Source organism: Cherax quadricarinatus, chromosome 46 (genome assembly GCF_038502225.1).
Source record: "Cherax quadricarinatus isolate ZL_2023a chromosome 46, ASM3850222v1, whole genome shotgun sequence".
NCBI classification, from domain to species: domain Eukaryota; kingdom Metazoa; phylum Arthropoda; class Malacostraca; order Decapoda; family Parastacidae; genus Cherax; species Cherax quadricarinatus.
This window is the reverse complement of record NC_091337.1, coordinates 136250-158827: the sequence shown is the minus strand read 5'-3', so window position 1 is coordinate 158827 and position 22578 is coordinate 136250. Positions and strand designations below refer to the sequence as shown.

The 22578-nt window shown below is 38.6% G+C and overlaps 1 protein-coding gene across 1 annotated transcript in view; it reads right to left on the bottom strand.

Moving 5' to 3' along the window:
- Positions 1-22578, bottom strand: part of LOC128688420 (UTP--glucose-1-phosphate uridylyltransferase) — a 170285-nt gene that overhangs the window by 20341 nt on the left and 127366 nt on the right. Inside the window, exons 7-8 of the mRNA XM_070094413.1 lie at positions 21153-21299; positions 20411-20549 (exon numbers count right to left, since the gene is read on the bottom strand). Of these exons, the coding sequence (XP_069950514.1) occupies positions 20411-20549; positions 21153-21299 (286 nt within the window). The remainder of the gene's footprint in view (positions 1-20410; positions 20550-21152; positions 21300-22578) is intronic.

Sequence of the window (22578 nt, the reverse complement as noted above, 5' to 3'; positions counted from 1 at the left end):
TTTCAGGTACGTCTTGTTACTTCTACTTGCACTTAGGTCACACTACACATACATGTACAAGCATATATATACACACCCCTCTAGGTATTATTCTGTTTTCTTTCTAGTTCTTGTACTTGTTTAATTCCTCTTATCTCCATGGGGAAGTGGAACAGAATTCTTCCTCCGTAAGCCATGCGTGTTGTAAGAGGCGACTAAAATGCCGGGAGCAAGGGGCTATTAACCCTACTCCCGTATAGATTACTAAATTTAAGAGAAACTTTCGTTTTTCTTTTTGGGCCACCCTGCCTTGGTGAGATATGGCCGGTGTGTTAAAAAAAGAAAGAAGTTTACCGAGTATACCAGATAAAATGTACAGTAGGGTTATTACTGAAAGAATTTGAGGTAAGACAGAATGTAGGACTGCAGATGAGCAAGAAGGCTTTAGAGTAGGTAGGGGATGTGTAGATCAAGTGTTTACACTGAAGCATGTGAACAGTATTTACATAAAGGTAGGGAAGTTTTCACTGTATGTATGGATTTAGAAAAGGCATATGATAGAGTGGTTAGGGGAGCAATGTGGCATATGTTGCAGGTATATGGAATAGGTAGTAAGTTACTAAATGCTGTAAAGTTTTTTTATGCGAATAGTGAGGCTCAGGTTAGGGTGTGTAGGAGAGAGGGGGATTACTTCCCAGTAAAAGTAGGTCTTAAGACAGGGCTGTGTAATGTCACCATGGTTGTTTAATATAATTATATATGGGGTTGTAAAAGAAGTAAATGCTAGGGTGTTGGGGAGAGGGGTAGGATTAAATTATAGGGAATCAAATACAAAATGGGAGTTGACACAGTTACTTTTTGATGATGATACTGTGCTTATGGGAGATTCTAAAGAAAAGTTGCAAAGGTTAGTGGATGAGTTTGGGAGGGTGTGTAAAGGCAGAAAGTTGAAAGTGAACATAGCTAAGAGTAAGGTGATGAGGGTATCAAACAATTTAGATAAAGAAAAATTGGGTATCACACTGGAGAGAGGGAGTATGGAAGATGTGAATTTTTTTCAGATATTTGGGAGTTGACTTGTCAGCAGATGAATTTATGAAGGATGAGGTTAACCATAGAACTGATGAAGGAAAAAAGGTGAGTGGTGTGTTGAGGTATTTGTGGAGACAAAAAACGTTATCTACGGAGGCAAAGAAGGGAATGTACAAAAACATAGTGGTACCAATACTCTCATATGGGTATGAAGCTTGGGGTGTAAATGCTGCAACGAGGAGGCAGTGGAGATGTCCTGTTTAAGGGCAATGTGTGGTGTAAATATTATGCAGAGAATTTGGAGTGTGGAAATTAGGAGGTTGTGTGGAGTTACTAAAAGTATTAGTCAGAGAGGCTGAAAAGGGGTTGTTGAGGTGGTTTGGTCATTTAGAGAGAATGGATCAAAGTAGAATGACTTGGAGAGCGTATAAATCTGTAGGGAAAGGAAGCTGGAGTAGGGGTCATCCTCGAAAAGGCTTGAGGGAGGGGGTAAAAGTGGTTTTGTGGGTAAGGGGCATGAACTTCCAGCAAGCACGTGTGAATATATGTGAATGGAGACGAATAGTTTTTGGGACCTGAGGAGCTGTTGGAGTGTGAGCAGGGTAATATTTTGTGAAGGGATTCAGGAAAACCAGTTAATCAGACTTAAGTCCTGGAAATGGGAAGTACAATGCCTGCACTTTAAAGGAGGGGTTTTTTGATATTGGCAGTTTGGAGGTTGACATTTAAACTGTCATATCTGAGCACCTCTGCAAAGACTGTGATTATGTATGAGGGAGGTGAAAGTATTGACTGATGATGGAAGTATTTTCTTTTTGGGGATTTTCTTTCATTATGGGTCACCCTGCCTCAGTGGGAGACAGCCGACTTTATTGAAAAAAAAAACATTACTGTATACAGTGGACTCTCAATCAATGGCATTAATCCATTCCAGAGACCTAGCCGTTAGTCGAATTTGCTGTTAGTCAAATTAATTTTCCCCATAAGAAATAATGGAAATCCAATTAATCCGTTTCAGACAGCCAAAAGTATTAACAAAAAATATTTTTTTAAGATTAAATATAAATATACATATAGAAAACAATGATAAATAAATATAAAGCACTAATAAAATGGATAAATGAACATTTAACATCACACTTACCTTTATTGACTTATCTTTATTGACTGGAGTTGTTGGTGTATGACAGACAGGTAGGACGCAAGGGGAAGACAACTTTATTATGCTTCAATATGACGCTAATATCATCTCTAAGGCTTATTTATCTATCACAATTCATCTAATATGACATTATAACAATATTAATAACATAGAAACATGATATATACTCTAGAATGAATAAAATATGTCAATGTATGAGAGGAGTGAACGGTGTGTTATTGTTGGGTTTAAGGGCCGCCACTGAGAGAAGCCGTGCTGGTGGCGGTGCAGGCTTCTGCCACCAACACCATCACACTTACACAATGTATGTAGTTTATAAATAAGAAATATTTACATTTTAATTTATAAATAAGAAATATTTATATTTTAATTTATAAATAAGTAAGTAGGTATACACAAATACAGTTACATAGATTATCATACATAGCAGCATCTACCCAACGTAGCACCCAGAATGACCAAAGATTACCAACAGTGAAACCTACAAATCGAAAATAATAGAGATAAAAGGAAGACTGCACACAAACCGAAAGCAACACCCCGCTGCCAGCCGAACAACGTAACCCTAAGCTTTGTATACTACAACTTCTTCTTAACTACAACAATTCCTGTAGAATTATGAGGCGCAATCTAAGAGGAAACAGCACCAAGGCCAGCAAGAAAACACCGAAAAATCAACTATTCAACAAGTGTAGCCAGGAGGACGCCGGCCCAGCAACCACCCCACTCACCACCACTCAAGGCGACACCACAACAATAACAACAAACATGGCTGCCACCAGCCCATCCTCCCCTCTCTTCTCCGGATTCAACCTACCAAGTAGTCTCTCAGGTATGACCAACGATCCAGATACCCTAAAGTCATGCATCTCCAACTTAGTTATTGAAAATATGAATCTTCGAGAGACGCTAACAAAACTAGACACCAGGATGACACAACTCGAGAACAAAATCCTCAGTCTTGAACAAAAGTTAACAACATCAGAAATGACTAACTGTGACAAGACCATCCAAACAGTCATAGATAGCCATACCCAACAAATAATATCATTAATACAAAGGTTGAAGAAGCAGTAAAAGAATGGAAGAACAACTTGGATAACCAGTTCAGCGACTACTTTGCTCTCCAAGAAGATAAAACTGAACAAGATAAACTATCGGACGCAGTAATAGTTAACAGTCCACTTTTTCCCAGTGATATGAACCAAACAAACAGTAAAGAAATTACTCTGCAGATCATAAAGGACCAAACAAGTGTTATTGTACCAGAGTCTGAAATAAAAGAAGCCAGGTTACTAGGATCCCATGGTAGAAAAAGTGTTATGCTTAGATTCCACTCACATGACAGGAAAAAAGACTTAATTATTGCATCTATTAAAGTAAAGAAAGAGGTATACATAAACGAGTGTCTTACCAAAAAACGTCAGAACCTCCTGTATAGAGTCAGAAAACTTAAGCGGGAGAATAATGACACAATACACCAATGCTTCACACGGGATGGGAAAATTCTTGTTAGGAAAACAAATGTAGGTCAACTGTACACAATCACGAACGAGAATGATCTATCACGATTTCTCAGGGATACTAATCTTACAGAGAATAACTAAACAATGTCCAACTTAAAAGCCTATGTAGTGTAGTGTATGTTTTGCTCCATTATTGTTCAAATTTCATTGTACAATCTCTTAGTAATTAAATAATCAACTACCTCATTTTGTGATTTTACTAGTAAGCATAAGTCACCTTATGTGATTTTCTTATTTACTATTGTTCGCTTAAACATTAGCTGAATTGATACTTTCTCTGTCCATATTACTACCTCATATTTTTTTAAATACTATCAATTGATATTACTTACTAAAATTAATAATTATCATTTTTACTAAAATTTCAATTTACTCTTAACATTTTTGACATTTAATAACCATTACTTGTCTAATTACCTTTACCTGTTTTAATACCACATTTACTATCTTAGAGTACTCTTAATTACCTTGTACTGCCATATAACCTCTAGTATAACTACCAGTGCAATATTGAATGAAATAAACATTACTTTTTCACTTTTTTTGTAATCATTATTACTTACTAAAATTTTATTAAACACCATATTTACTTCCAGTCAATTTTACTTTTGTACATTAAACATTATCTTATACTTCCCATAACATTTTGTTGCCAAATTTTCAAGTTTGTATATTCAACCCCAACCTTTATATTATCCTTTGTACCTGTGTACCTGGGTACCTGTCTACCATCTTACTATCATATTATAACCAAGACATTACCATTGTTATTTTTTTACTATTATTCTTTTGGTACTTTAATTGTGAATTTTATTTTGTCAATTTAAATCTAGTTATAATCTTGATCTTGTCAACAACCTATACCAGACTCTAGTGCAATTGCAAGTACCATTTCAAATTGTATTTTTATATTATAAGTTTATATTATAATTCCTACCATCTGTCCATTTAACTTTGTTTACCATTACTTAATTTTAGTCCCTTATATATTTTCTCCTTTATTTTAGCTTTATATAACTACCCTAGTTTATATATTCACAATTGTTAAAATAATCAAGGTGCTATTCTCAGGTGCTAAAGTAGAATAAGTTCACAATTTTGCCATTATATTCCAAAGCTCATTTATTTGATTACCACTTTATTGTTCACCACAACCTATATTAGTCCCTTTTATATTATAATTTTATACTATAATTCTAACTTTAAAAAATTACCTTTATAGTACTACCTACTATCATATTCCCAAGCTCCATTATTTGATCATCACTTTATTTGTATTAGTCCCTTTTATATTGTCTCCTTTATTTTAGCTTAAAAAAAAAAAAAAAAAAAAAAACTACCTTAGCTCATTATTTTACATTTGTTAAATAATTCAGGTGCTATTTTTTAGCTTAAGACTATTTACTTTGTTTTATACTTAATTCTAACTATAGATTCACTACAAATCTTATGATTACAAGCATTGATCCTGATACCAACCTCTTATTTAATGACTTAAATGAATCAAACAGTTACTGTAATTACTACACTGCAGAACAATCAAAGGCACTTCTCAGTGCCAACAACAACATAACTATCTTTAATTACAATATCAGATCTTTAAGCAAGCATTACGATGACCTCATAGCATTACTAAATTCCTTACATGCCAATATGTCCATCATTACACTAACTGAAACCTGGCTAAAGCCTGATAGTACAGATGTCTATGCCATTCCTGGTTACACAGCCATACACAACTGTAGGCCAGACCAACAAGGGGGTGGCACAGCCATATACTACTCAGACCAACTAGAATGTATCACTAATACTTGCACAAGGGATGAACATGGGGAATATATAATAGCTAAATTCAAATCCAAATACCTACAAAAACCTCTCACATTGATAAACATCTACAGAGTTCCACAGTCAAACATTACCCAATTTAGTCAAAACCTAGGAAGTATGATAACTGATGCACGCATGAACAAAGATCACTTACTACTCTCAGGTAACTTCAACATAAATCTCCTGCAAGACCAGGACCCACATGTTACTGAATTCACAAACACAATGAGTAACTGTATGTTACTACCAACAGTAACAAAACCTACGAGAGTTACAGAGACTAGTGTTTCCCTACTTGACCACATCTGGACCAACACCATATCCCCTTTAAAATCAGGCATAATTACAGATAATACCACAGACCACTACCCTACTTTCCTCATAACAACTCTTGGTAAACTACCCCAAGACACTACTAAAGTCACCTTCAGACTTCACAATGAGGCAGCCATTAATAACTTCACAACAGCAGTAGCAAACATTGATTGGCACACTGAGCTAGAAATCTATACAGATATTGACGAATGTATTAATAATTTTCTAAAAAAGACCCAATACCTCTATAACAAGCACTGCCCTAAAAAAACTAAACAGATGACAGCTAAGAGACTGAACAGTCCCTGGCTAACACCCAGCATTCTCAAATCCATAAATACAAAACACCAATATGAAAAACAGTACAGAATGGGTCACATAACCAGAGACCAAACAAAACGTTACTCGTCAATCCTAACCAGCCTGATAAGAAGGGCAAAAAAATTGTATTATGAGAACAGATTATCCAACTTACGAGGTGATATAAAAAAGACCTGGAAAACCCTATCAGAAATTCTGGGAACAAAAAAGATATCACGAAATAGCGAAATAAAATTAGCAAAATCAGATGAACCCCAACTCCCACCAACAGAAACAGCAAACAGACTCAATGATTTCTTCTCCACTATAGGACAAAACCTTGCCAATAAAATCCCAAGCTCAGATACCCCACCAAATGACTACCTCACCGGCAACTACCCGAACACACTGTTCCTAGCTCCGACTAACCCATACGAAGTCTCCCTTATTATCAACGCACTAAAAAACAAGGCAGGAGATTTAAATACCTTACCACCCTTTATATACAAAAAAGTGTCACAAGTACTATCACCAATCATTGCAACACTCTTTAACAAATCCATTGAATCCTCCACCTTCCCTACAGTACTCAAAATAGCAAGGGTCACCCTGATCCACAAAGGAGGAGACCAAACAGAGTTGAATAACTATAGGCCAATATCCAACTTACACCCTCTCTCAAAAATCTTCGAAAAATTAATTCATAAACGAATCTACTCCTACCTTATCTCCCAAAACATACTCAACCCCTGCCAATTTGGATTCAGGCCTAATAAAAATACTAATGATGCTATTATACACATGCTAGAACATATATACATGTACACTGCAATAGAGAAAAAAGAAGTCCCACTGGGGATCTTCATTGACTTACGTAAAGCTTTTGATACAGTTGACCATGACTTGCTCCACGTAAAATTGTCACACTATGGTATAAGAGGGCACTCCCTCAACTACCTCAAGTCATACCTCAGCAACAGAAGCCAATATGTGTACGCAAATGGGGCAAACTCTTCTGCGCAACCAATTACAGTTGGTGTCCCACAGGGAAGTGTCCTTGGCCCTCTTCTCTTTCTCCTATACATAAATGACCTTCCAAATGCTTCGCAATTACTCAAACCCACACTATTTGCAGATGACACTACATACGTCTTCTCTCACCCGAGCCCAGTCATGCTAGCCAATACTGTAAATACCGAATTACAGAAAATATCTACCTGGATGAGGACTAACAAACTTACACTAAACATTGACAAAACCTACTTCATTCAGTTTGGTAACAGAGCTACAGATGTCCCTCTTAACATAATGATAAACGGATCACCTATCACAAAGCTAACAGAGGGAAAATTCTTAGGAATCCACCTTGATAATAGACTCAAATTTCATACACATATACAACAAATTTCTAAGAAAATTTCCAAGACTGTAGGCATACTATCGAAGATACGGTACTATGTTCCACAGTCAGCCCTCCTGGCCCTATATCACTCTCTTATTTACCCCTATCTCACCTATGGAATTTGTGCATGGGGCTCAACAACAATTAACCATCTCAGACCACTAATTACCCAACAAAAGGCTGCAGTTAGAATGATAACAAATTCTCACTACAGGCAGCACACTCCACCAATATTCAATACACTAAACCTACTCACCATACAAAACATCCATACTTATTACTGCATCTATTACATACATAGAACACTTAACTCTGATATTAACCCTCCCCTCAAATATCTCCTTGCCAACCTCAACAGAACACATGACCATAACACAAGGCACAGATCACTCTTTGATGTTCCTCATGTCCATCTCACACTATGCAAAAACTCAATGCACATAAAAGGCCCTAAAATCTGGAATTCATTACCTGTAAATATAAAAGAAACACTACCTGTTTATAAATTCAAGTCTCTTCTCAAAGATCACTTACTCACCCAAAACCAAATAAATACTGAATAACTGAACCTTATAAATTGTATATCTTAAATGTTTCTCACAATTATATCACATAAATGTTAAACCTAAAACCGAATCTAACTTTATTATTTTTTAAATACACTACCTAACAGAATACTTCATACGACTGAATGTACAACAATGCATGCAACCATATGACCTGTCTTTGTAATACTCACTTGTGCTTTATAGTAATCTGTTTACATTAATGTTTTATCACTGATTTCATCATTGCTTAGTTAATCTTAAGTTAATTTTAAGCCAGCCCGTAATGCTATGCATAGTATAAGTGGCTTTGGCATGCTGCTCTTATCTGTATTTTTTTGTACCTCTGTATGTGTGCTCAAATTGTTAATAAATAAATAAATAAATAAATAAATAAATATGTGTAAAGTACTTAGGATAACCCAAAAGTCAGAGTGACTTACATATTTGCACTTAAGATATTTACTTTTCTCCATGGGGAAGTGGAACAGAATTCTTCCTCCGTAAGCCATGCGTGTCGTAAGAGGAGACTAAAATGCCAGGAGCAAGGGGCTAGTGACCCCTACTCCTGTATAAATTACTAAATTTAAAAATAGAAACTTTCATTTTTTCTTTTTGGGCCACCCTGCCTTGGTGGGATACGGCCGGTGTGTTGAAAGAAAGAAGATACTGTATTTACTTTTATTCTTACACTTTTATATTTACACTTACCTTGGATGAGATGTTAGTTTAATTAGTTAGTTTGATGGAGGAGATGCTGGCAGAGGTTTAGGGTAGTGGAAGATAGCAGGCTGGCGTATGTTCAGCAGATGTACACACATCCAACAATACTGGAGAGTTACTTTCGTGTTGTTTTTCTATCGCTTACTCTCTTAACTTACTTGCTACACTTAATTCTACACTTTATCGCTACCTGCTGCTTTAGTATCATACATATCATAGAATCAATGAATCACTGCAGAAGGCACATTCTCCCCTCTCTCTTCTTCCTCCACTTTGGTACTTTCTTGAATTTTATCGTGTTTCTTTCCTTCTTTATCACAGGGTTGGCACTAGACACTTTCTTTGGGCCCATGTTGGCTTATTTAGCAGTTACAAGCACTAAAAACACTGGAATAATACAAAATATATCGCAGGTACACTTGGAATCAACTGAAACGGCTTGTAAACACTGGCACACTGGCTGTACATGGAGTCTTGGAGTGGCTGGGCCCGCTCAGGCCGCACTCCGGCCGCATGGACAAGTCGTTAGACGAGTTTTTCTCCGCAGGTAGAGCCATTTTTTTTTTACACCAAAGAGCGCCATTGGATGAATTTGCCGTTACTTGATGCCGCCATTAGTTGAGGGTCCACTGTATGTGCCAAAGAAAATGGGGTTACATGAATTATGGGGGCAACATTGGTATTTTACATTCTAGCACTGCGGGAGACATAGAAGTACAGTGGTCCCTCGCTTTTCATAGTTCTCGGGAATCATAGATTTCGTAAATCATAGGGATATTTTTGTATAAACATGGGCTCGCTAATCATAGGTTGACTCGCGAATAGTAGTTCGTCCGGGACACATACACATGGTGTGAGCCAGGGTGGCCTCCCTACCCAGCCAGGGTAGGGAGGCATTGTTTACCAGTGAGCGAAGGTCCCCTCACATGCTCCTACGAAATATTTCATAATATTCCACTCATTTTAGTGCTTGCAAGTGCTAAATAAGCTACCATGGCTCCAAAGAAAGCTCCTAGTGCCAAGCCTGTGGTAAAGAAGGTGAGAAATACGATTGAATTTAAGAAAAACATCATTGAACAATATGAAAGTGGCACAAGTGCGGCCAAACTGGCCAGGATGTATAAGAAACTCTACACAACCATATGTTCCATAGTGGTCAAGAAAAAGGAAATCAAGGATGCTGTTGTTGCAAAAGGGGTAACTATGCTGACAAAAATGAGATCACCAGTACTCGAAGATGTTGAGAAGTTATTATTGGTGTGGATAAACGAGAAACAATTAGCAGGAGATACTCTTATGACTTCGATTATTTGTGAAAAGGCTAGGCAGTTGCACAATGATCTGGTAAAGAAATTGCCTGCAAATAGTGGTGATGTGAGTGAATTTAAGGCCAGCAAAGGTTGGTTTGAGAGATTTAAGAACCGTACTGGCGTACACAGTGTGGTAAGGCATGGTGAGGCTGCCAGTTCAGACCACAAGGCGGCTGAAAAATATGTGCATGAATTCAAGGAGTAAACCATACCCCGGCCGGTACATAGAGGCTGAAGGACTGAAACCTGAACAAGTGTTCAATTGTGACGAAACAGGCCTCTTTTGGAAGAAAATGCCAAAGAGGACCTTCATTACACAGGAGGAAAAGGCAATGCCAGGACACAAGCCTATGAAAGACAGGCTGATGCTCATGTTCTGTGCTAATGCTAGTGGGGATTTCAAAGTGAAGCCATTACTAGTGTACCATTCTGAAAATCCCAGTGTGTTCAGGAAAAACAATGTTATGAAGAGTAAATTGTGTGTGTTTTGGAAATCTAATAGTAAGGCATGGGTCACGAGGGAAATTTTCGTCGAGTGGTTCAATGAAGTGTTTGGCCCTAGTGTGAAGAATTACCTCCTGGAAATGTGCAAGACAGGTATACAATACTGACAAGATGAAAGTTAAGACACTTGTGCAACATCTGGTTATCTTTATTGTAAACGTTTCGCCATCCAGTGGCTTTATCAATACAAATTCTTGGACATAATTAGAAAACAGAAGAACTATATACAAAAGATGAGGTAATCAATCCCTCAGCCTTGGAGGTGGTGTTTACAACACCATGGTTGTAGAGATTCTGAAGCACAGGTAAGGAGACTGGCGCTTATATAGGTGTCAGTGAAGAGAGACGTGTAGCAGACGAGGGCATAGTCACTGGTAGGCGGGATTCCCCAGTGGAAGTAGGTCCTTCCCAAATTGATGGGCTAGTTGTAGAAGTCGTGAAGAAGGTCTTGTAGATGTCCTCTGAATCAAGATACCATGATGTTGCAGTGCCTGACAAGTTGTGCAAGACAGGTATACAATACCGACAAGATGAAAGTTAAGACACTTGTGCAACATCTGGTTATCTTTATTGTAAACGTTTCGCCATCCAAGAATTTGTATTGATAAAGCCACTGGATGGCGAAACGTTTACAATAAAGATAACCAGATGTTGCACAAGTGTCTTAACTTTCATCTTGTCGGTATTGTATACCTGTCTTGCACAACTTGTCAGGCACTGCAACATCATGGTATCTTGATTCAGAGGACATCTACAAGACCTTCTTCACAACAACTAGCCCATCAATTTGGGAAGGACCTACTTCCACTGGGGAATCCCGCCTACCAGTGACTATGCCCTCATCTGCTACACGTCTCTATTCACTGACGCCTATATAAGCGCCAGTCTCCTTACTTGTGCTTCAGAATCTCTACAACCACGGTGTTGTAAACACCACCTCCAAGGCTGAGGGACTAATTACCTCATCTTTTGTATATAGTTCTTCTGTTTTCTAATTATGTCCAAGAATTTGTATTGATAAAGCCACTGGATGGCGAAACGTTTACAATAAAGATAACCAGATGTTGCACAAGTGTCTTAACTTTTACCTCCTGGAAAAGAAATTGGATCTCTAAGTGCCCTGCTAGTAATGGACAATGCACCTGCTCATCCTCCAAACTTGGATGACCTAATTTTCAAGGAGTTTGGGTTCATCACAGTAAAGTTCTTGCCCCCGAATACCACTCCTCTCCTCCAGCCCATGGACCAGCAGGTCATTGCAAACTTTAAAAAACTCTACACCAAAGCAATGTTTCACAGGTGCTTGACTGTGACCACAGACACTCACTTGACCCTAAAGGAATTTTGGAGAGAACACTTCAGTATCCTCCATTGCATAACCCTTATAGGTATGGCTTGGGAGGGAGTGACTACCAGGACTTTGAACTCTGCTTGGAGAAAATTGTGGCCAGATTGTGTCGACAAGAGGGATTTTGAAGGGCTTGGGACTGACCCTGATGAGCCTATATCTGTTGTTAAATCAATTGTGGCACTGGGGAGTTCCATGGGGTTGGATGTGAGTTTGGAGGATGTGGAAGAGTTGGTGGAAGACCACAACGAAGAGCTCACCACTGAGGAGCTGCAAGAGCTTCAGCAGGAACAGCAACAGATCGCAGCTCAGAATCTTGCTGCAGAGGAGGAGGAAGAGAGATGGAAGAAGGTGCCTTCTTCAGAAATTAAAGAGATTTTTGCTATGTGGGGTAAGATGGAAAGCTTTATGGAGAAACATCACCCTGACAAGGTTGTTGCAAGCCATGTTGGCAACATGTACAGTGACAAAGTCTTGGGCCATTTTAGGGAAGTGTTAAAGAGACGCCAGAAACAGAGCTCTCTCCACAGTTGTTTTGCGAGACAGGACTCCAGTGACTCTCAAGGTGGTCCTAGTGGCATAACAGAGAAGAGAAGCAACCCCAGAAAAGCAATTGGTGCCCGAGGTGTTGCTGGAAGGGGATTCCCCTTCCAAACTGTAAACAATCCAATCTCTCTCCTCCTCCAGTCTCCCATACACTAAGAAGAATCTCCAATAAAGGTAAGTGTTATGCTGTTAATGTTTCATTCATCATTTCCCATTGTATTGTTTATGTACTACATCTATATTTCATGTAAAAAAATTTTTTGTTTTAATACTTCTGGGTGTCAGGAACGGATTAATTGTATTTACATTATTTCTTATGGGGAAAACTGATTTGCAAATCTTAGATTTCGATAATAGTAGCAACTCCAGGAATGGATTAATTATGAAAAACGAGGGACCACTGTACAATACTGTATACGGGTTTATCTTTATCTTTTTTTTTTTTTTTTTTTTGTAAGGGTGATGTATGAAGCTGAAGTGTTTTGGGAGCATATTTAGGGTTTAAACTATAAAAATAGGCATTTATAGGCATTTTTTTTAACTGTGTCAAGAATTCGCGGTTTTATCATATTGGCAGGTGGTCTTGCAACATTACCCCCGTGAATTTGGGGGACAACTGCGCACTCATTACTTACCTTAAAATACTACTGGTATTCTTAATGCAGGGCGAGAGATGAGTAGTGTTTATTGTAAGAAGTGAGGTGTGGTAGGTAGGTAGGCGACACCCTATCCACACATAGTATACTACAACATTTAAAGCACCCTAGAGTGATAAAATGCACATACAGTACACTCATTACTTACTTTAAAATATCTGTTGTCTTAATGTAGGGAGAGAGATGAGTAAACGAGTTAAAACAAATAAATGAGAGGGGGAGAACTAGTAAATGAGAGAGGACAGTGACACGGAGTATGTAAGCAAGCAGATGAATGCGTCTGGGTATGGTTCATACACGTTCATTTCCATGTCTGTGAAGCTTATACCATAATACAAACACCTTACATTGTGTACAAGTTGTCTCCACATTGGTACATTAGAATAAATAAAGAGCAACACTTTCCTTTTCATGTTACACACTACAGTGGACCCTCAACCAGCGATATTAATCCGTTCCTGAGAGCTCATCGTTAATCATAATAATCGTTAGTCAAGTTAATTTTCCCCATGAGAAATAATGGAAATCAAATTAATCTGTGCAAGACACCCCAAAGTATTGAAAAAAAAATTTTTACCACATGAAATATTAATTTTAATACACACAAACTGAAGAAGACATGCACAGTTACATGACACTTACCTTTATTGAAGATCTGGTGATGATTGATGGGAGGGGAGGAGGGGAGACCGTTGATCTTCTTAGTGTTTAGAAGGGGAATCCCCTTCCATTAGCACTTGAGGTAGCAAGTCTTTTTCTGGGGTTACTTCCCTTGTTCTTTTAATGCCACTAGGACCAGCTTCAGAGTCACTAGACTTCTGTCGCACAACATATCTGTCCATAGATACCTGTACCTCTCGTTCCTTTATGACTTTCCTAAGGTGGTTCACAACACTGTCAGTGTACAGGTTGCCAACACGGCTTGCAATAGCTGTGTCAGGGTGATTTTCATCAAAAAAGGTTTGCACTTCAAGCCACTTTGCACACATTTCCTTAATCTTTGAAGTAGGCAACTTCTTCAATTTCTCTATCCCCTCCTCCAAAGCAGTTTCCTCAGGTCTGCCCTCTTGCTGTTCAAGATGATCTAGCAGCTCATCAGTGGTTAGTTCTTCATTGTCCTCCTCCACCAGCTCTTCCACATCCTCCCCACTAACCTCCAACCAACCCCAAGGACTTCCCCAATGCCACAATGGATTCCTGATGTGGCATAGGATTCTCAGGGTTAGCCTCAAACCCTTCAAAATCCCTTTTGTCTACACATTCTGGCCACAGTTTTTTCCAAGCAGAGTTCAAGGTCCTCTTAGTCACTTCCTCCCAAGCCTTACCTCTAATGTTTACACAATTGAGGATGGTAAAATGATCTTTCCAAAACTCTCTAAGAGTCAGTTGAGTTTCTGAGGTCACTACAAAGCACTTTTCAAACATAGCTTTTGTGTACAGTTTCTTGAAGTTGGAAATGACCTGCTGGTCCATGGGCTGCAGGAGAGGAGTGGTATTAGGAGGCAAAAACTTCACCTTAATGAAGCTCATGTCCCTAGAAAGTCGCTCTGCCAAGTCTGAAGGATGACCAGGAGCATTGTCTAATACCAGGAGGCACTTAAGGTCTAATTTCTTTTCAATTAAGTAATTTTTCACATTGGGGGCAAATGCATGGTGTAACCAGTCATAGAAAAAGTCCCTAGTGACCCATGCCTTACTGTTTGCCCTCCACAGCACACACAAATTAGCCTTGAGGACATTGTTTTTCCTTAACACTCTGGGAGTTTCAGAGTGATACACCAATAAAGGCTTCACTTTGCAATCACCACTAGCATTGGCACACAACAACAGAGTAAGCCTGTCTTTCATAGGCTTATGTCCTGGGAGTGCCTTTTCCTCCTGAGTAATGTACGTCCTGCTTGGCATTTTCTTCCAAAACAGGCCTGTTTCGTCATAATTAAACACTTGTTCAGGTTTCAATCCTTCAGCCTCTATGTACTCCTTGAATTCCTGCACATATTTTTCAGCCGCTTTGTGGTCCGAACTGGCAGCCTCACCATGCCTTATCACACTATGAATGCCACTACGCTTCTTAAATCTCTCAAACCAACCTTTGCTGGCCTTAAATTCACTCACATCACTAGTTGCTGGCATTTTTTTAATTAAATCGTCCTAGCCTTTTCACATATGATCGCTTGAGAGATGCTATCTCCTGCTATCTGTTTCTCGTTTATCCACACCAATACGAGTCTCTCAACATCTTCTACCGCTTGCGATCTCAGTTTCGAAAACATAGTTGCACCTTTGGCAAGAATAGCTTCCTTGATTGCCGTTTTCTTGCCCACAATAGTAGCGATGGTTGATTGGGGTTTATTATACAACTTGACCAGCTCAGAGACGCGCACTCCACTTTCATACTTAACAATGATCTCTTTCTTCATCTCCATAGTAATTCTCACCCTTTTTGCTGTAGGGTTGGCACTAGAAGCTTTCTTGGGGCCCATGGTGACTTATTTTGCAGGTGCAATCACTACAAAGGCTGTGATAATATGAAATGTTCCAGTTGTATGTTTGGAAGCGACCGCAGTGGCTGGCTTGTAAACACTGGCACCCACGGGACAAGTGAGGCACGCTCAGGCCAAAGTGGACGCATCTCGTACGGAACGAATAGCGCTGGTCGGGTTTTTAAGCGCTAGTCGAGTCAAAATTTTTGCGTTAAAATGTATCGCTAGTCAGATTTATCGTTAATCGATGCCATCGCTGGTTGAGGGTCCACTGTATTTTTAGAAGGAATGACGCTCTGAGTGAAGGCATATGAAAAGAATAATTTTCTACAGTTACCCTCCAGTAATACTATTGTGTACACATTTTCTTTGGTGTTGAACTAGGGAAATGGTATTGTTTTCAACACTCCGTCAAGACGACTGAAAAAAATCTTATATTTATGTTAATTTATTCCACTTTGAGGTGTATTTCTAATGTTTATATGTTATGTAGCTTGTTCATTATACAATTTTGAAAAATATCATTGATGGATTAATGAAAATGTCTATATTAACATAATAAACAACATTTAATGTACCTCAGTGATTATTGTTGTTTTATTATCATTATTAATATGGCATCTTTGAAACTAAGAAGAAACTCTTAGTGATTTTAATGTGTACCTGCATGCCAGCACAGTAACTATTAAGGTACAGGTACACAAGTATAATTATCAGAGTACAGCCTATCCTCATTTAACGACGTACTCGTTTACCGACGCCTCGAACTTACGACACGCTCTTTGACCAGTATTCATACCTAAATAATGTATTCAGGGCTGATTTCCTCTATTTTGTTTATGTCAATATACAGTACACTACTGCATAAACATTTAAAAATATACCAGAAAAGTTATAAATGGTGCAAAGGTGACATTAAAACAATATTAAAGATGGTTGACACAAACTCATTACCATTATAGTAAGCTCCTCACTTAGCAATGAATTCGTTTAACAGCACGGTCTTAGGAACAGAACTCCGTCATTAAGTGAGGAGAGGCTGTATATATAAAATATGAAATAACTTTAACACACTTGAAATTTTGGAAAATTTCCTGACATAATGGATAGATGTGGTGCTCATGAAGAATGTAAACAAACCGAGTGGCACGTAGTGACCGTATGAGAAAGTCAGGTGGGGGAGCCGTATAGTTCTTTGGTCATAATTTGAAATGTCCGTATTAGTGGAATGCCATAAAATGGGGCCCTGCTGTACATCTTGCTCCTCCTACTTACACTAGGATCACACTACACAAGCATGTACAAGCGTATACTTATCCCTCTGGGTTTTCTTCTATTTTCTTGCTAGTTCTTCTTCTAGTTTATTTCCTCTTATCTCTACGGGGAAATGGAATAGAATTCTTCCTCCGTCAGCCATTCGTGTCACAAGATGTGACTAAACTGCCGGGAATTAAGGGACTAGTAACCCCCTTCTCCTGTATACATTACTAAATTTAAAGAGAGAAACTTTCATTTTTCTTTTTGGACCACCCTACGTTGGTAGAATATGGCTGGTTTGTTGAAAGAAGAAAAATTACAATTTGTAGTAGTTCTTGTGAATTTATAGCCAATCTTTGTTCTGACACTAATATTAGGTATGAAAATAGTAATCAGTCATAAGCATATTGACAGGTGAACATGTTCATCTGCCTTGGTCACATACTATTGTCTAGAAATATTTTTTTTTTTTATTATCGCACTGGCCGATTCCCACCAAGGCAGGGTGGCCCGAAAAAGAAAAACTTTCACCATCATTCACTCCATCACTGTCTTGCCAGAAGGGTGCTTTACACTACAGTTTTTAAACTGCAGCACTGTACTTCCCATCTCCAGGACTCAAGTCCGGCCTGCCGGTTTCCCTGAATCCCTTCATAAATGTTACTTTGCTCACACTCCAACAGCACATCAAGTATTAAAAAACATTTGTCTCCATTCACTCATATCAAACACGCTCACGCATGCCTGCTGGAAGTCCAAGCCCCTCGCACACAAAACCTCCTTTACCCCCTCCCTCCAACCTTTCCTAGGCCGACCCCTACCCCGCCTTCCTTCCACTACAGACTGATACACTCTTGAAGTCATTCTGTTTCGCTCCATTCTCTCTACATGTCCGAACCACCTCAACAACCCTTCCTCAGCCCTCTGGACAACAGTTTTGGTAAGGAAGGGTTGTTGAGGTGGTTCAGACATGTAGAGAGAATGGAGCGAAACAGAATGACTTCAAGAGTGTATCAGTCTGTAGTGGAAGGAAGGCGGGGTAGGGGTCGACCTAGGAAAGGTTGGAGGGAGGGGGTAAAGGAGGTTTTGTGTGCGAGGGGCTTGGACTTCCATCAGGCATGCGTGAGTGTGTTTGATAGGAGTGAATGGAGACAAATGGTTTTTAATACTAATGAACAGAGGAAATGTTAGTTTAGTGCCAAGATTGCCTGCACTGTTTATTTTGAACCCTATTTTGAAATTGGAATATTTTGCACTTTGCATTAAATTGGCCAAATTACCAATTTCCGGTCACTTTATTTTGCTGTTGTAGCATTGAATTGCCGATTACTTGTGCTCAAGCGATAGAATAGAAATAATACTAGTGAAATAGCTAAGAATTTGGTTGACTGGAATACTGTAATTGCCCTAAAATGGGAGTCAAAGTCGGCAAAATCGCCGATGCGTAAATATTGCAAACACATCAAAATTCGCGAGAGCATAATTTAATCAATTTTCCATTAAATTTCGTACTTTTTGTTTTATTACCTTTAAGAAAAAGATTCTCTACCATTTCATAAGAAAAAATAACAATTATTTTCTGAAAATTCTTGGACCCTGGTGCACACTTTGAAATTTGGCCTCTGGACCCTGAAAAGGTTAATTCTTATGGGAAATATTGCTTCGAATTTAGGCTGCTTTGAATTGAAGCTGACCTTCTGGAACGGATTATGGCCAATATTCAGGGTTCCACTGTATATGAAACTCCTTGAAGTATTATGTCAGATAAGTGTCACTCTACACTGCTGATGGTGCAGTCACTCATCATTCAATATTGCTGATCATGCACTGCTCCCAGTGAACCTTGGCGTAATTTTTAATTTGTTCCCACTGTTACATATATCTATCCGTTTGTATCTGTCTGTCTGCCTGCTTGTGTATCTCTGTCTGCCTGTGTGTGTGTCTCTGTTTGCCTGTGTGAGTATTTCTGTCTGCTTGTGTGTATATCTCTGCCAGTGTGTGTATCTCTGTCTGCCTGTCTCTCTCTGTCTCAGAGAGAGCCACTCATGAACCAACAGGTATTACACATGTTGCAGAATAGTCACATCTGATTCCTGAACAAGATGAAATATGTATTACTTGCCACAGTCATGCTTATGCCTTATATCTATATGCACAGTATAGCACTGTCTTTTTTGGGGGTTATCCTAGGTAATTTACATTTTGTATGATAACTGTACTTAAGTGTACCTGTGAGATAGACAGAGACAGAATCAGTCAAAGTCAATCAGTCACCCACCCAGGCTGCCAAACACACATCACACATGTTCTAAAATCATTTTTCTTTACTTATGGCATAGATTATAGGATGCTCTAGCAGGATGATACAACTAGTGGTATCAAAATTGAAAGGATGTGGCACAAATGTTGCACATGGATTATTATCAAGGTTTTTGATATCTGCTTGACCACTTGTGGCTACATCCGTCTCAAAGCCACTAAATTCGGGGTCAACATCACTTTCCTCTTAAAAGTGGAGTACAGTATTAATATGACATGGCATCAGTGAATCCCTGGTGTTTGCCAAGCTGTTTGTGCTAGCTGGCACTCAACTGAACTGGTGCTCCTACAAGGTATTAAGTGGTCCCAGATTTTTTTTAATACAGCAAGCACACGCATGCACGCGCACGCATGCACGCGCACGCATGCACACACACACACACACACACACACGCATGCACACACACACACACACACACGCATGCACACACACACACACACACACGCATGCACACACACGCGCACACACACACACACACACACACACACACACACACACACACACACACACACACACACACACACACACACACACAGTGTTGAGATCCATTCTATACTGACTAGACATCTCAGGCCAATCATGCCAAATTTGGAAACAGGAAAAATAAAATATTGATCTACATTTGGAGCATTAGCAGTAAGAACGTAGATCTATGTTTGGACAGTTAAGGGGTTAATGATTGAGCCTTTTAAATGAAGAATATTCATGTAAATACAATGTGATTTACTAGTAAAAAATAACACGCTGTTTTAAAAATAAAAGTGGCAAAGGTTCACCTAAACACTCCGATAATACACCCCAGCCTTCTACTGAGAATACACTGGTGCTAAATATCTGAATCAATCAATTGCAGGATTTCTGAGATTATAGGACTCAATCCAAGAATTCTTGAATGGTCTATGTAACACTGCCCATAAGGAGCCTCCATATACCCAGAGTTACATAAAACCCTTCCATAGTTACTGTACATCAGTGACGAAAATCTGAAACCAATCGAATGTGGCACTCTCATACTATAAGCAAAAACCTGGAGAAAAGAAAACAACTAACCATTGAAATACAACCTTTCAGGGATACCTAAAAACAGTTGTTTTTAAGGTGTCATTCCACCTTGGTGGTAAGGATCTAACATTAAAAAAATAAACATAGTGAGCACTTAAGAGAGTCCTTACCAGTCAACTTAATCCACAAGTTGTTAGTGTTGAAGATCTTGAAAGTCTTAACAGACTTGAAATCATCTACATGTTCCTTAGGCACCTGAGCAATCTCAAGTAATCTTAATTTTTCTTCATACTGGATCAATGTACCACCCTGAATGAAAAAGCCAGGAATTAATAACATGTGGTAATTGTAATTATTTTTTCATAATTCTTTTGAGGGAATTATGAAGACAAGTTGCAAAAAATGGTAGACAAATTTAGGAGGGTATGTAAAAGGAGGAAATTATAGGAACGCAGAAAAGAATAAGGTGATGAAGATAACAGCTAATCTAACACTAGAGGAGAGGAGAACCAGAGAGGACATGATCATGACATATAAAATATTAAAAGGATTAGAGAGTGGATAGGAACAGACCTTTCTGAGATGTAAGGAGAGGGAGTCAGGGGACATAGGCAGCAGTTCAAGATGGAGATAAGCAATTGGGATGTCAAAGTACCTTTTCAGTCTCAGATTGGCAAGTGGATTGCATTAAATGAAGAGGTGGTGAGAGTAAACACCATGCATAGGAATAGATAAAATATGGCCCTACAGGCCAAAAATCAACAGAAATGGATGATGTGCATTAAGAGATTGGGCCTGGAGCCATGGCTCAAGCCTTTCTAGTCCAACTAGGTAGGTTCCTTTTTTCCTTAAAAAAAATAATTTTATGAAATTATTATTAAAGCTTTTTCAATAAGATATACTAGTTCTTACCTTAACATCGGCTCTGGTCTTGTCTGTAACTTCCATTAGGAATTCACACTTGCCACTTTCTTCTCCACCCAAGAGAAAGTTGAGGATGCTTAGATCTACTGTAGCACCCAAGTTGTCAATGTTGCTGATAAATACATATTCCTTGCCCTAGGGGATAAATGTGATAATTTACATAATCAAAAAATTATAAGATTCTGAACACTTGTCCCATCCTAAAGCAATCATACAAGAAGTTTAAAAATACTGCAGTGATGAGGTAATAAATTATATCTACCATAACAAACAAATGATAATTTTCTCTCACTGTCTTTATAACCCAGAACCAAGCAAATAAATTTTTAATTATATTCCATACAATGCATACTGTTGGAGAGTACAGTATTTACGAATCATTGAAGATATTTCTTTCTCTGTACGACTTTCCACACTCTTCTGTACACAAAGCCTCTTCAATACTTCTTTCTACCTTATTCTTAGCATACCTTTTCCGAATCTTCCCACTTACTTCACTTATGTATCTCCTCTTTCATTCATTTTCTACACAGCCTAATGGCACCATAATTTTTTCCACTCAACCCTTTTTTTAAATTTATATACTCAGCTCAATGACAATTTACAGCCTTGCATATCCAAGTATGTTAAACACATTATTAGGTTTACCTTTCAGTAGTCTCAGCTTGAATTTAGCATCTGAAGCTCCCAGACAAATTCTCTTACTGTATTTGTCTAGTTAAGTGATGTATAATAGTATGCTCTTGCTATTTCTGAGAACTTTAGTAGAAAGTTTAAGAGAACATAAGAACATAAGAAAGGAGGAACACTGCAGGAGGCCTGTTGGCCCATACTAGGCAGGTCCTTTACAATTCATCCCACTAACAAAACATTTGCCCAACCCAATTTTCAATGCCACCCAAGAAATAAGCTCTGATGTGAAAGTCCCACTCAAATCCAACCCCTCCCACTCATGTACTTATCCAACCTAAATTTGAAACTACCCAAAGTCCCAGCCTCAATAACCCAACTAGGTAGACTGTTCCACTCATCTACTACCCTATTTCCAAACCAATACTTTCCTATGTCCTTTCTAAATCTAAACTTATCTAATTTAAATCCATTACTGCGGGTTCTCTCTTGGAGAGACATCCTCAAGACCTTATTAATATCCCCTTTATTAATACCTATCTTCCACTTATACACTTCGATCAGGTCTCCCCTCATTCTTCGTCCAACAAGTGAATGTAACTTAAGAGTCTTCAATCTTTCTTCATAAGGAAGATTTCTAATGCTATGTATTAATTTAGTCATCCTACGCTGAATGTTTTCTAACGAATTTATGTCCATTCTGTAATATGGAGACCAGAACTGAGCTGCATAATCTAGGTGAGGCCTTACTAATGATGTATAAAGCTGCAGTATGACCTCTGGA